Genomic DNA, 14,375 nt, shown 5'->3' on the forward strand with positions numbered 1-14,375 from the left:
GATCATAACAATGCGTCCTAGTTGTAAAAATGTTGTAATATAAACAGCCATTGAACCACAGCAATATACATTTTTTGTTCTTTTTCTTTTTTTAAGAGAAAGCACAAACATAGCATGCTTTACATAACTATAGTGTGTAAATAATGGACAGTAAACAGACAGCAGCTGAGGCCTACAAGGCTTGGTTTACACCGCATCCGATTCAGATTTGTTTTTAAATCCATTCTTTAAGACTGAATCTTTCAGATCTGCAGTGATTAAATCTGAGTGTACTTTATGCAGCAAGGATGGAGTAAAACGCTCAAACGTGACATTCAAGAAAGTTATAGTGTTACAGAATATTTCCATTTCAAATAAAAGCTGTTCTTTTGACATTTCTATTAATCTGTGAATCCTAAAAAAAAAGTTTGGTATTCAGTTTTCAACTTGAAATGTTTCTTGAGCAGCAAATCATCATATTAGATTGATTTCTGAAGATTATGAGCTTTGCAAACACAGGATTGCATTAGTTTAAAATATATTAGAAAACCATTTTTATTACAATGTCACTGTATTTTAATACAGTATTTAAAAAAATAAATAAATGCAATCTTGGTGTGCATAAGAGACTTCTTTCAAACACATAAAAGTATTACACACTTTCAAGAATTTAATGTTGTTAAATCTCAGAATTTAATGCATGTACTTATGGCTGTTTCGTTATTGGAATTAAAATATGCATTTTATTTTGCACCCTATATTTTGTAATGAACTCTATGTAGTAACTGAAAATCCATGCACTCTTTGAAGTGGTGATGTCTGGAGTTTAAGATCTGAGTCAGTGTTTTCATGTAGAGTGTAAACATGGTGTAAATATATCAGCTGGAAACACCTCGTCATCTCTTCAGTAAAGTGTTAGATATGAGCATAGACTCTATTTCACTTCCGTATTAAATATAGAAATGCTTTTGCTCTATTAAAATGCTACGCTGCACAACAAATGACTGCTTTCGTGGGATCACAGCGCCACCTTGTGGCCATCGTGCTGTGCATGCTTTCTGTTTTTTTTTTCATTTGGAAGCAATTTTGAAAATATGTATTTGTGATTATGCATGTTTAATCCAGCAGATCCCAGGACAGGAGTGTTCGTGTTGAACTCGGGGGTCAAACAGCTCTTTGTGAAGGTGTGTGCACAGCTCCTGATGGCTTTAGTGATGCGTGTGGTGTGTAAACGCGTGTTTGACTCTTGAGTCTGGTGTGTTTTTAAGGAGATCCAGCTCTTGTCCAGAACAGACAGCAGTGTTGAGCTGACTGAAGTGCTGCTCAAGCCTTCCGCTGTGAATTTCACTCGAGTGGCTTCGCTCTTCTGTAGACGTCAGTAGACTGAAATACTCCTTTATACTCACACTCTCCACGTTTGCTTGATTGTGTTTCGCTTTTTTTGCTTTTAGGCTCTTTGTCGGCTAAAAGTAAAAGATGTCCGAGTCAGGTCGGCTTAGAGATTTTAGCAAACAGAACGGTGAATTTCTATCCACTGCTGGAAAGCACACACAGGTAAGAGCAGATTTACTGCAATTTGTCTTATGCTTTAACTTTAAAATCACTGTTGGACTGCAGTTTATAAATTCAATATAAAAACATTGTTTTGGTTTCATTTTGAATGCTTTCTAAGTGAATCTCTGTTAAACTGTAATTTATTTCTGTGATGCGCAGCTGTATTTTCAGCATCATTACTCCAGTCTTCAGTGTCACATGATCTTCAGAAATCATTCTAATATGATGATCTGCTGTTTTATGATGATTTTTTTTATTTTTTTTTTTTTTATTTTTTTTTTATTAATTTGTGTACATTTTTTCAGGATTCTTTGATGAATAGAAAGATTTAAAGATCAGCATTTGTCTGAAATAAAAAGCTTTTGTAATATTCACTCATTTAATATACACTCATTTTTTGGGGGGGGCGGGGTATAGAAATTAACACTTTTATTGAGTTAGGATGCTTTAAATTGATCAAAAGTGAAATTAACACTTTTATTGATTTTGGATGATTTTTATTTTTCAGATAAATGCTGTTCTTCTGAACTTTCCATTCATATGTGAATCCTGAAAAAATTATATTCAGCTGTTTTCAACGTAATAATAATAATAATAATCAGAAATGTTTCTCAAGCAGTAAATCATCATATTAGAATGATTTCTGAAGATCATGTGACACTGAAAACTGGAGTAATGATGCTGAAAATACAGCTGCACATCACAGAGATAAATTACATTTTAACACATATTCACTTAAAAAACAGTTATTTTATATAGTAAAAATATTTTACTATTATTAATATGGCCACTGGACATATAAGAAAATATTAATTCCCCCCCGCCCCAAAATTTGTTCTTATGCTCCAAACACTGTACGCTGAGAATTCAGCTTAGCCATCACATTTTAAAATATATTAAAATAGAAAAGAGTTCTTTCACAATATTACTGCTTTTACTGTGTTTTTTAAATCAAGTAAATGCAGCCTTAAATGTTAAAAGTGTCTCTTATGCTTAATGAGAGGCTACTTTCAAAAACATTTAAAGATCCCAGACCTATGCATGTGTGTTGTAGCGTCCTTCCTTCATCTCTTTATAGTTATGATCTCAAATAGATAAAGTAGCAGTAAACGCTTGTTTTTACAGCCGTCCTCTCTGTGTGTTTCAGACGGTTCGGCTCTGAGCTGAGTTCTTTAGTTCAGGTGCGTCAGAAGCAGCGGGGCTCGGAGCAGCTCGAGCTCTGGATGTTTAACCCCTTCTCCACCAGCTTCAGAGTCACTAGCGTCTCGCTGTCCCAGCACAGACTCTTTAAGGTAATGACCGCTCGTCTTTAGAGCAGATCAGTGCACGGCAGGTGATCTTGAGTAGGTGGTGGGTCAGTGAATTTATTTGTACTTTGTGTTATTATACAAAGCTAATGTCACGTAGTTTGTAGATATGATTTTTTTTTTTTGTAAGTAGTCAACATAGTCATTAAAATACACTATTAAAGCTAAATGATATTATAAACGGCCAGTCAAGAATTCTTCAATAGTATGATTTTTAAAGTTTTTTCTCTTCTGCTCTCAGAGCCTGCATTTATTTGATTCAAAATGCAGCAGTAAAATTATGAAATATTTTTGCTATTTAAAATAACTGCTTTCTATTTGAATATATTTTAAAATGTAATTTATTTCTGTGATCAAAACTGTATTTTCAGCATCATAACTCCAGTCTTCAGTGTCACATGATCTTCAGAAATCATTCTAATATGACGATCTGCTGCTTAAGAAACATTTATTATTATTATTATGTTGAAAACAGCGGAGTTTTAATTTTTTCAGGTTTCTTTGATGAATAGAAAGTTCAGAAGAACAGCATTTATCTGAAATATAAATATTTTGTAACATTATAAATGTCTTAATCATCACTTTTGATCAGTTTAAAGCATCCTTGCTAAATAAAAGTATTAATTTCTATAATTTCATTCCAAAAAAAAAGATACTTACTCCAAGCTTTTGAATGTATAATGTTACAAAATCTTTTTATTTCAGATAAATGCTGATCTTTGCATCTTTCTATTCATCAGAGAATCCTGAAAAAAATGTACTTAACAGTTTTAAATATTAATAATAATAATACTAATAATCAGAAATGTTTCTCAAGCAGTAAATCATCATATTAGAATGATTTCTGAAGATCATGTGACACTGAAGACTGGAGTAATGATGCTGAAAATACAGCTGCACATCACAGAAATAAATTACACTTTAACAGAGATTCACATAGAACACAGCTATTTTAAAAAGTAAAAATATTTCACAATTTTACTGTTTTTACTGTATTTCTGATCAAATAAATGCAGGCTTGGTGAGCAGAAGAGACTTCTTTAATACTGTTCAAGAGTTTTTAATAGCACAGAAAATAGGATATTATTTAGAAACTTGCCGTTTTTACAGCTTTCCTGAGATGTTAATCTTCTCATTTTATAGTTTGTAAATTTGACAAAGTCCCTGGAAGTGAGGCCTGGGAGCTGGAAGCTTCTGTCTCTTCAGCTGCTCAGCCAGACTTTACCCACAATCCTCAGAAGCACAGTGACTCTGAGAACCAGTGTGGGGACTGCACTGGAGCTTCACCTCCAGACATACTCTTCTTCCTCAAAGGTGAAGCTTGAGCACTCTTAAATAAGTCCGAACATGCTTCAGAATACAGATACAGTTCACGCTAGGGGTGAGCGATATTGACGAAAAATAACATCTTGATAATTAGGAGTGTGTTTTTGTGCTGGTTCTTTGGCTGGTTTAGTCCTGTGATGGATGAATAAATATAAAACTAAAACCGCCAGTAGGTGGCAGCAAGTTCCTGTGTTAATGAGCGATTCACTGAATCATTCATTCAAACGATTCATTCGAAACGCCTGATTCGTTTAGAAAGGAATCAAGTGACTGTCTTGATGAATTGATCATTGAATCACTGACTCAAATGATTCATTCAAATATAGATTCATTCAGGAACAAATGTTCTGCTCCGGCTTTGTTTGCGCTCATACGCTGATGTTCAGAAGAACACCACAGTTGCTAGTGTGATATTACTCAAATATGAATATTTTGTTGCTTTCATAACTTCTATTACAGATCATTCTGACTGCATTCTAATAGACTTCGTAACAAAGTCAATGCTTTTGGACTCTCAAGACGTGTTTTTGTTTGTTTTTTGAGTGACATACTCCATAATGTCAGCTCGCACATCATTAAAACAACAATTAACATATATTATTGTAGATGATGAATATCACACACCTCTGGTTTTGTGCTGTATTGACACCTAATGATGGATTAGATTCATTCACTGCTGCAGAGACCGAATGCATTTGAAAGAGAATGTAATGTATAAGCAGTAGTTTATTTGTTTACGCTGCATTATCTTACTTTAGGTCATATTATTAACCAGCTTTGCTTGTTTTTGTCTGAACTGATCCTCAGCAGGGAGATGTTATGTTTGAGTCTGCTGAGGAGTGTGAACGTCTCTGTCCTCTCCGCTTGTCCAGAGCAGGTGAGACACACACACCTGGACTCACTTTTTGTCCTCCATTTGTCCTTCTTTAGCCCTGGTTTTGTTCTGAAAACTTATTTAAATCTAGTTTCTGCAAATGAAAAAACAGCTAAAAAGATGAATCGAATTATTACTTATTATTTATTAATAATTATTTATTTGATCAAAAATACAGAAAAAAATGTAATATTGTGATATATTATTACAACTTAAAATAATTGTTTTTAAATTTATTATACTTTAAATTATCATTTATTTCTGTGATGCAAAGCTGAATTTTTAGGATCATTATCACATGATCCTTTAGAAATCATTCTAATATGATGATTCATTATCAAAGTTGGAAACAGTTCTGCTGCTTAATATTTTTTTCAGAACATGTGATACTTTTTTAGGATACTTTGAATACAAAGTAAAAAAAGAAAAAGAAAAAGAAGCTATGTTTTTAAAATATAAATATTTTGTAATAACAATATACACTACTGGTCAGTAATTTGGGGTCAGTATTTTGTTTGTTTCTTTCTTTTTTTTTTTAAATAAAATCAATACTTTTATTCAGCAAGGATGTGTTAAATTGATAAAAAGTGATAGTAAAGAAAATATATTAGTAGAATATATATTATTAGATTTTTTTTTTTTATTTTGAATAAAATGTAGTTCTTTTGAACCTTTTATTCATCAAATATATTAGACAGCAGAACTGTTTCCAACACTCATAATAAATCAGAATATTAGAATGATTTCTAAATGATCATGTGATAGACTGGATGTTACATGTGACACTGAAGGCTGGAGTAATGATGCTGAAAATTCAGCTTTGCATCACAGGAATAAATATTTTTTTTAAGTATATTCAAATAGAAAACTATTATTTTAAGTTGTAATAATATTTCGCAATATTACTGTTTTTTCTGTATTTTTGATCAAATAAATGCAGGCTTGATGAGCAGAAGAAACTTCTTTCAAAAACATTAAAAATAGTAATGTTTCCAAACTTTTGACCTGTACTGTATATATTACTTTTTTTATGCCTTAACAGTTTTTATTATTTTATTTATTTTTATTTCTGTATTAGATATTTTAATACGTATAATTACAATGCATAAAAATTTGAAATGTTGCAACTAGCTGAAATATGTTTATAGTTTTTGTATTTTATTTTGTTTCAGTTAACATTTATTTCAAGTAACAATGTTTTCTAAAATAACCCTGTGAGGAAGTAATTTTTTAATTATAAAGAAATATTGTAATTATTAGATGTTTCAGCCTATTTTATTGCACATTTGGTCTTATTTTAAATAATTTTTAGGTCATCTTGAGGCTCTAGTGTAGTCACTTGTCGTAAACTTGTCCTGTAAATGGATTTTTTTGGATCTTTTTCTTCTGTGCAGGACATGTTGAGTGGCAGCAAACCCTTCTCCCAGAATCCTCCTCATCTCTCTGGAGAGTGGACAGCAGTCTGGCCGCTGCGCTCTGTAGCCGTTGGCATTGCAGCAAAGAGCTTTCCTGCAGGTAAACATGCTGAAAGATCTGGACAGAGCTGTGAACACAAATAGGCTACTCATTCTGTATGCTGTTTAAACATATATGCATGCACTGCAAATTTACATACTGTTTTATTGAGTATGCATGCATTCTCTCTGTGTGTGTGTGTGTGTGTGTGTGTGTGTGTGTGTGTGTGTGTGTGTGTGTGTGTGTGTGTGTGTGTGTGTGTGTGTGTGTGTGTTTCAGGTGGCCCAGACTTCCTGTAAACCACTCTTCACCGCTGGACTTCGGGGCCACACCTGTCAATGACAGCAAGGTATGCAAACACTCATGAAGAGCTTTTGAACTGAACTTCACTCAAATGTTCGTTCTGTAAAACTCAAAGGAGTGCCTTGTTTTAGTGCATGACACAGAATTTTCCTCATTGTGTGAACTTTGTCAATTAATTAAATCATTAATTAATTATACAGCTAATTGTTGTCATTTAATTCCAGGTAAAGAATTTCACTCTGAAGAACCCGACGGCTTCGGTGGTTTCTGTGGAAATCCGAACCCTCTCCTCATACCCGGTGCCGCTCGAAGCCCTCGACCTGCTGACCAAATGGTACACACTCATATGCCTAAATTCTGCTAATTAATTACAATGCCTTTATGAAAAATTTAATATCTAGTGCAGTATGAAATACAGTAATTACAAGCTTTTACATGCCAAAATGTTGACTTGTAAGTAGGAAATGTATTTTTACATAAGGTTAAAAAGTCATGATGTGTTATTTTAGTGTTTTTTATTATTATAGTATTTATTAATATTTTTAATTAGCTTTAATTTGAGTGTTTTCAGTCATTTTTATAATTTCATTTTATTTTATTTTTTATAAAATTATTTATTTATTTTATTTTTATTTTTTATTTTATTTTATTTATTTATTTAATTATTTTGGTTTCAGTAATTTTAGTACTTCAACTAGTTTTTTTTGTTTCATTTAGTTCCCAAGATATTTCTAATTTTTTCAGCAGATATTTATATTTTATTTTATTTCTGCTTTTGTCATTTTTAAAATTTTTATTTTTTTATTCATTTCATTTATTTATTTATTTTTTATTTTGGTTTCAGTAATTTTAGTACTTATACTAGTTTTTTTGTTTCATTTAGTTCCCAAGATATTTCAATTTTTTTTCATTTAGTTTTTATGTTTTTTTTTATTTTTTTTTTTTTGAGAATTTTTTTTTTTATTTTATTTAAGCTTTGAGAATTTTTTTTTTTATCTTAGTTAACAATAATATATGTATCTGTTCTAGGTTTAATATTAGCCCTCTTTCTGTGAACATCACTACAGCAGAGTTTCTTCTGTCGGCTGCTAACCATAAGGTGAGCTCATGATCTTTGATCTCAGTCTTATCAAGCACTATTAAGTGTGCATTGTGTATTTAATAACTCTGGTTATTGTGTACTCGTGTTATTCCAAACAGGGCGGTGTGTTGAGGTTCCTCCTCCGGCCGTGGGAGTCGAGGACGGTTTCGGTGGTGTACCAACCCACAGAACACAAGCATGTCACTTCACTGCTCCTCATCAGGTACTGCTCTGCACAGATGAGGCGTTTATGTAGAACTGAGCTATTTCATTATAAATGTGTTCATTATAATTTCTTTCTGAGATCAAAGCTGAATTTTCAGCATCATTACTCCAGTCTTCGACTATCAGGTGGTTGTCCAGTGCACACATACTACAGGACAAGTCATGGGCATCTATTGAGCAAAAGTGTAGGAATCTTGAAGATACTATGTAGTGCAGCATCATGTGATTCATTACTATTTTTCTTCTTTTTATTTAGCAATTAGACAAAATACCACCACGTATTTCTGTGCTGGTTGTTAGCACACAGTAATTGTGTCTCTCTCTGTTCTCTGACAGGAACAACCTGACTGTGTTTGACATGGTTCTGGTTAAAGGCTTCGGGGCAAAGGAGCTCCTGCGAGTGGGAGGGAAGCTCCCCGGTCCTGCAGCCTCACTGCGCTTCAACGTGCCCCAGTCCACCCTCATGGAGTGCAGAGACGGTGAGCTCAGCTTCTCCTGACAGCTCATCTCTGTTAAGCTGATGTTTGGCTAGTTTTCCTGGTGGTTTCCTCACATCAGCATGTCTGGGCCATCGATGAGAGTGAGAACTCTGATTGGCTGTTCAGTTAACATCAGTTAAAGGGCTCATGACTTGTTTTTTAAATTATTTTATTTAGGGATGCACAATATCGGATTTTTGCCGATATCCGATATGCCGATATTTTTCAACACATTTTGCACGATAGCCGATGCCGATATATTTGCTTTTGTTTGGAAACAACACCAAGTGTCTCCTGTACAGAGGTTATAAACAAATTATTTTTCATTTTGGTTAGTTTAGGTGCTTTGGAGAATTAAATAAACAATGAAGTTCTTTTATAATGAGAGTACATCGAAAGCTTTGAAAGTAACTATAAAGCAATCCTTAACATTTTATTTGAATATTTAACATTTGTAGATGGTCTAAAGCTAAAGAGTTTTCATAATCCATTTGAATAAAAAAAAAACATATTGCACATTAATGAATAAATCTGTATATGTATAAATAATTTAATTTACAAGTGTCTTGTTTGTGATTTTTATTTGTGTAAGCTTTATCTTCTGACCTTTAAATCAAACCATTTTCGTGATTTTATGACATAAATTACAGCTTTATTTATTCAGAACACAATTTTAATGTTATTTGTGTATTTTACTTTCATTTTTTTTACAAGTAGGCCAACAGCGCCCCCTAAGTAAATACTCTGAAAACAGTGAATCTAATCTTCATTCAGGAAAAAGCTTGCTTGAAGAATGACCACACTGTTGACGTGATCTTATCACTGTCACACCCTGAGCACATGTGAGTTACTCGTCTTATCGGCAAGGCATATCGGCATCATTTCTCATATCGGGCCGATACCGATATTTGCATTTTAAGCCATTATCGGCTAATTTCAATAACGTTCCGATAATACTGTGCATCCCTAATTTTATTATGTGCCCTGAGGTGTAATTATAATATTACTATAGTTGTTTTTTTTTTGGACTAAAAAAATTCAAGTTTGAGTGATTTATGTCCTTTTTCCACCCTGTTTCTCATCCTCTGACTGAAACAGTCGGGTTTGGGGTGTTATCCCTTTAAGAGCTCAGTGTAACCGCCCACTTTTATGATTGGCTAACATCATCGCCTGTGCATTACAGTTTTAAAAACAGTTTTTACATGACAACACCGCCAGCTTTCGTCTCCACTAGTTGGGCTTGGTGTGTCCCGACCTTAAGAGTTTGTACCCTTTGTTAATATTTCTGATCATTTAACAACACATTCACGTTTCTCTAATGTTGTTTTGACATGGAGGTAAACTAATTTTGTTAATTTAGATTTTTTATGTTTATTCACATTTTACATTTAAAAAATGCTAATCTTTTTTTTTGATATTTTAATTTTATCAGTATTTATAAAGCATTTATTAATGCCTTGATGAGCATATTTTCGATCCCTTAATCCTAAACCTGATACCTAACTTAACAACTACCTTACTTACTATTAATAAGGTTTTTGTGTTAAAACATAGTTAAATAGTGAAAGAGGACACAATACAAAGTGCATTAGCAGCATTTTCCATTCTCTTTCTTGTCTTTTCACAGGTTTACAATCAAGTAAGCCCTTGTTTTCCATCCAGAAGAGCTTTAAGGTGGAGAATGCAGGCGAGCTGCCGTTGACTGTAGTGTCCGTGAGCATTAATGGATATAAATGTCAAGGTTATGGCTTTGAGGTGCAAGAATGCAGGTCTTTCCAAGTGGACTACAACTCGTCCTCAGAAATCACCATCGCGTGAGTCTCGAGTGCTAATGTGAAAGTGTCTTTTTCATGTTAGTCAGCGTTAGTTATTGCCTGTTCTGTGCTCTAAAGTCATTGCAAATGTTTAGCAGCATATAATGATTTGTTTTATAATTGAAGGTAATGATCAGTTTTAATGTTTAATTTGGCGATGACTCGCTGTGTGACTTTTTTTCCTCACAATCCGGACTTTTTTTCTCAGAATTGCTTGATGTAAACACAATTGTGAGTTATAAAGTCAGAATCGTATGATATAAAGTCACCATTTTTTGGGTCTTACAAGTGTATTTTTTATTTATCTTGTAATTCTGGCTTCTTTTCTGGTAACTGTGAGATATAAACTCAAAAAATTGCAAGTTAAAAAGTCTATTTCCGAGAGGAAAATAACTATTTTCTTACTATTGTGAGTTTTTATCTCTTTGTAAGTTGCATTTAGCGAGTTTATATCTTGTAATTCTTAGTGAAATTATGATAGAGTTGTAATATTGTTGTAGTTTTAAAATTTTGTTTTTTATTTTTTTTTATTAAGTTGGGGCAGAACATGGGAGATTATTTTTGATTATGTTGCTAGCCTATCAGTTCGGTTCCCGTTGACTTCCATTGAGTTTTTTCAAGTCAATGGGAACCAAAACAGTATTTTAATTTTTGGGTGAACTGTCCCATTTATTCCATGGTCTATTTTAGTGTTAATTTTGTTAGATTTATTAAATAAAAATAAAAAAAAGTTTAAAAATAATATATATGTGTGACCCTGGAGAACAAAACCAGTCTTAGGTGTCAATTTTTCGAAATTGAGATTTATGAATCATCTGAAAGTTAAATTAATAATCTCTCCATTGATGTATGGTTTGTTAGGAGGACAATATTTGTCTGAGATGCAACTATTTGAAAATCTTGAGGGTGCAAAAAAAAAAACGAAATATTGAGAAAATCATCTTTAAAGTTGTCCAAATTAAGTTCTTAGCAGTGCATATTACTAATCAAAAATAAAGTTTTGACATAATTATGGTAGAGAATTTACAAAATATCTTCATGGAACATGATTTTTACTTAATATCCTAATGATTTTTGACATAAAAGAAAAATCTATAATTTTGACCCATACAATGTATTTTTGTCTATTGCTACAAATATACCCCAGAGACTTAAGACTGCTTTTGTGCTGCAGGGTCATATATTTCCCCAGCATCTTTTTTTCCTCGATGAAATTATTAGTTTTTTTGATTCTCTCTGCATCTCTCCAGATTCACTCCAGACTTCACCTCTTCGTGGGTGATCAGAGACTTGACTCTGGTGACAGAACGAGGCTCCTTTTTCCACTTCACCCTCAACGTGACTCTTCCTCACCACATGCTGCCTCTGTGTGCTCAGGTGGTCCCGGGGCCCAGCTGGGAGCAGCCCTTCTGGATCATCACACTGGTCTTCACCTGGTCAGCAGCCCGTATCCATACTTAAACCACACGAAACGCCACCCTGTGCTTCTGTGCATTCATATCAAAGCTCTTCTCTCCGCAGTTCCTCTCTAGCTGCTGTTTGTCTGATGGCTTTCCGTCAAGCTCAGCACATTCTGAGCGAGTTCTCCACACCGAGTCCACGTAGCAATCACAACTCCGTACCTCGTGAAAATAGCAGCGTCAGCCACAGCTCCTCAAACGGGGTCAGGTGAGACGGCTCACCTGTTATTACCAGGAATCACACGTTTGCAGTGTCTTAGATTCATTTGGTTCACAGTAAATGCTGCTCCACACAAACTTTGATGCTCACTTTGGATTGCTTTGTTTATTTGTTACTTGATCAAATAAATGCATTCTTTGTGAGCATAAGAGACTTCTTTAAAAAATAAAAATATTAATGTTAAAAAATTTTTTTGACCTGGTAGTGTAAGTTTATTAAATAAACATAATTAATTATAGTAATATAAAAAAACAGTAAATTATTATTTCCACTACTACTAGTACTATAAAGATAAAATATTCAGTTATTTAAAAAAAAAATTACATTTATTATATAAACATTGTTATGAATTTTTGTTAGTTTGTGTGTTTTTTGCAAATTCTATTTAATAAATATATTTGAATATTAAATATTGTAATATTAATATTTAATATTTTCATTGTAAATTTATTATATAAACATTATTTTTAGTAACAAAATGCTATTCTTTTTTTTTACTACTAGTACTGTAAAATAAAGATGTTATATTCAGTAATATTATGTATATTAATCAAATAATAATAATAATTATTATTATTATTATTAAGGTATTGCTTGTTAGTTTTTTTACAGACCCATTTTGTTCAATGTGATTTTTTATTTTTTTATTTTTTACCTGCAAATCTTAAGTAGCAGCAACATGTGATGTTTCACTGATCATATCTCAGTTTTAATTATTAATATTTTTTCATTTTTTTTAAAGTAGAGGAAAAGGCAGCTGTAAGAGCTACACTGACACGAGCCAGCCGTCTGATAAAGGCAAAGGGAGGGGATCTCCAGCTGTGGCCAACGGGACGATTCGGACGCAGTCCTCATCCAAGAAGAGTTCAGGAGCGTCTTCCCAGCCTCCAAAGAAGCAAACGAAGGTGTCGTTCCTTTACGGTCGATATAAGAACAGCCCCGCGTCTGCTGCTGCTGGCGTTTCTGCCGCCTCGGACTGCTGCAGTCCTCCCACCGACGAAGATCGAGAGCGCAGCTTTGAGTCGGACCCAGAAGTTTGTCATAACAATAACAACGACATATTAGACGAAAGCCTTCTCCCCGCCGAGAAGAAAAAGCACTTTAGAGAGTCCAGAGTGGACGAGGCAGTGCCAGCTGATATGTTTCCTATGGAAACCCTTCCGGAAAGCATCATAGCAAGCAGAGTCCCTCAGCCTGAGGATGAAGCAGAGGAAAACCAGGAGTGTAAAAGAAAAAATCATGCAGAAACAAGAGATGATGTAGATGAAGAGGTCAGAGCCATAGCAGCATAAGAGGATGACTTTTTGTTTTAGCAAAAGCTTCTCAACGTTGAGGTTCTTTCTCTTTAAGATCACTAATGAAGTATTTGTTCCCGTCCTTCAGAAGACAGAGAGAGTCAGCAGTCTGAAGAAGAGACCGGAGGAAGATGCAGAACTCGGAGTGTCAGCTTCCAGCATCAAAGCCAAGAGAAACACGGGCAGGAGTCGCAGGAAGGCTCCGGAGCTCATTCCTGGGTAAGAAGCTGCACAGTTCTGCTCTAAACCTTCACTTGATAGTGGTGTGGCCTTCCAAGTCATGTTGCGTGAGCTGACAGCGAATTGACTTGATTCCTGATTCACTGGATTCTGATTCAGTTCAAAAGCAGTTTTTTATGCTAAAGAACAGTAACATGACCTGTGTATATATTATAAATAGACTGTTTTAACAACTCATGATTAATTTGATTTTTAGCGTTTTGAATCCGTTATTGGCAGCGGTATACTGTTCACAATTTAAGTCAGATTTCAAGATTGATGCATATGAATAAGAATTTTAAATGTATGATTATTGAAAAAAATACATCGCATTTAAAAAAATAAAAATAATGTTAAACATATTTTTGGTCTCAAAACAAACTTTGAAGGACTTGTTTTGTAAAGATGGACCCAGATTTGATTTGATTTGATTTGATTTTAATTTAATTTAATTTAATTTAATTTAATTTAATTTAATTTAATTTTTTTTTTTTTAAAAGGTTTTTTAAAAAGTAAGCCAAAAAAGTTCTAGAAGTTCATTTAGAAGTTAATTATGATGAAAAATGCACAAAAAATGTTATTTTAAAATTTTGGTTTATCTTGACAAGTTGTATTACTAACAAGTTGTGTTCCAAATTTGAGGTTGATATCTCAAAAAAATGAGCTTTCAGGGAGATTTTGTTTGGGTACAGGACTAAATGTTTGCACTAGATGAAGTCCAGCGAGGTCTTTTTTTGACTGCGAACAATGCAAGTGACTGTTTTTTTTTGTTTGTTTGTTTGTT

General features: G+C 33.5%; 1 protein-coding gene across 5 annotated transcripts in view; it reads left to right on the forward strand.

Annotated features, from left to right (window-relative positions):
- LOC109085868 (transmembrane protein 131-like) overlaps positions 1-14,375 on the forward strand; it is a 47,985-nt gene that overhangs the window by 28,050 nt on the left and 5,560 nt on the right. The window contains exons 10-26 of one of the 5 annotated variants that reach the window (XM_042718239.1): positions 1,105-1,163; positions 1,248-1,353; positions 1,431-1,533; positions 2,681-2,825; positions 3,984-4,154; positions 4,974-5,043; positions 6,435-6,555; positions 6,775-6,844; positions 7,023-7,132; positions 7,828-7,897; positions 7,999-8,102; positions 8,441-8,583; positions 10,211-10,397; positions 11,648-11,833; positions 11,919-12,065; positions 12,823-13,348; positions 13,461-13,591. In XM_042718239.1, the coding sequence (XP_042574173.1) occupies positions 1,105-1,163; positions 1,248-1,353; positions 1,431-1,533; positions 2,681-2,825; positions 3,984-4,154; positions 4,974-5,043; positions 6,435-6,555; positions 6,775-6,844; positions 7,023-7,132; positions 7,828-7,897; positions 7,999-8,102; positions 8,441-8,583; positions 10,211-10,397; positions 11,648-11,833; positions 11,919-12,065; positions 12,823-13,348; positions 13,461-13,591 (2,449 nt within the window). Of the gene's footprint in view, positions 1-1,104; positions 1,164-1,247; positions 1,354-1,430; positions 1,534-2,680; positions 2,826-3,983; positions 4,155-4,973; positions 5,044-6,434; positions 6,556-6,774; positions 6,845-7,022; positions 7,133-7,827; positions 7,898-7,998; positions 8,103-8,440; positions 8,584-10,210; positions 10,398-11,647; positions 11,834-11,918; positions 12,066-12,819; positions 13,349-13,460; positions 13,592-14,375 lie in introns of all 5 variants that reach the window. The other 4 variants (XM_042718309.1, XM_042718105.1, XM_042718182.1 and 1 more) reach the window with 4 other exon arrangements.

Source organism: Cyprinus carpio, chromosome A1 (genome assembly GCF_018340385.1).
Source record: "Cyprinus carpio isolate SPL01 chromosome A1, ASM1834038v1, whole genome shotgun sequence".
Lineage (NCBI taxonomy): Eukaryota > Metazoa > Chordata > Actinopteri > Cypriniformes > Cyprinidae > Cyprinus > Cyprinus carpio.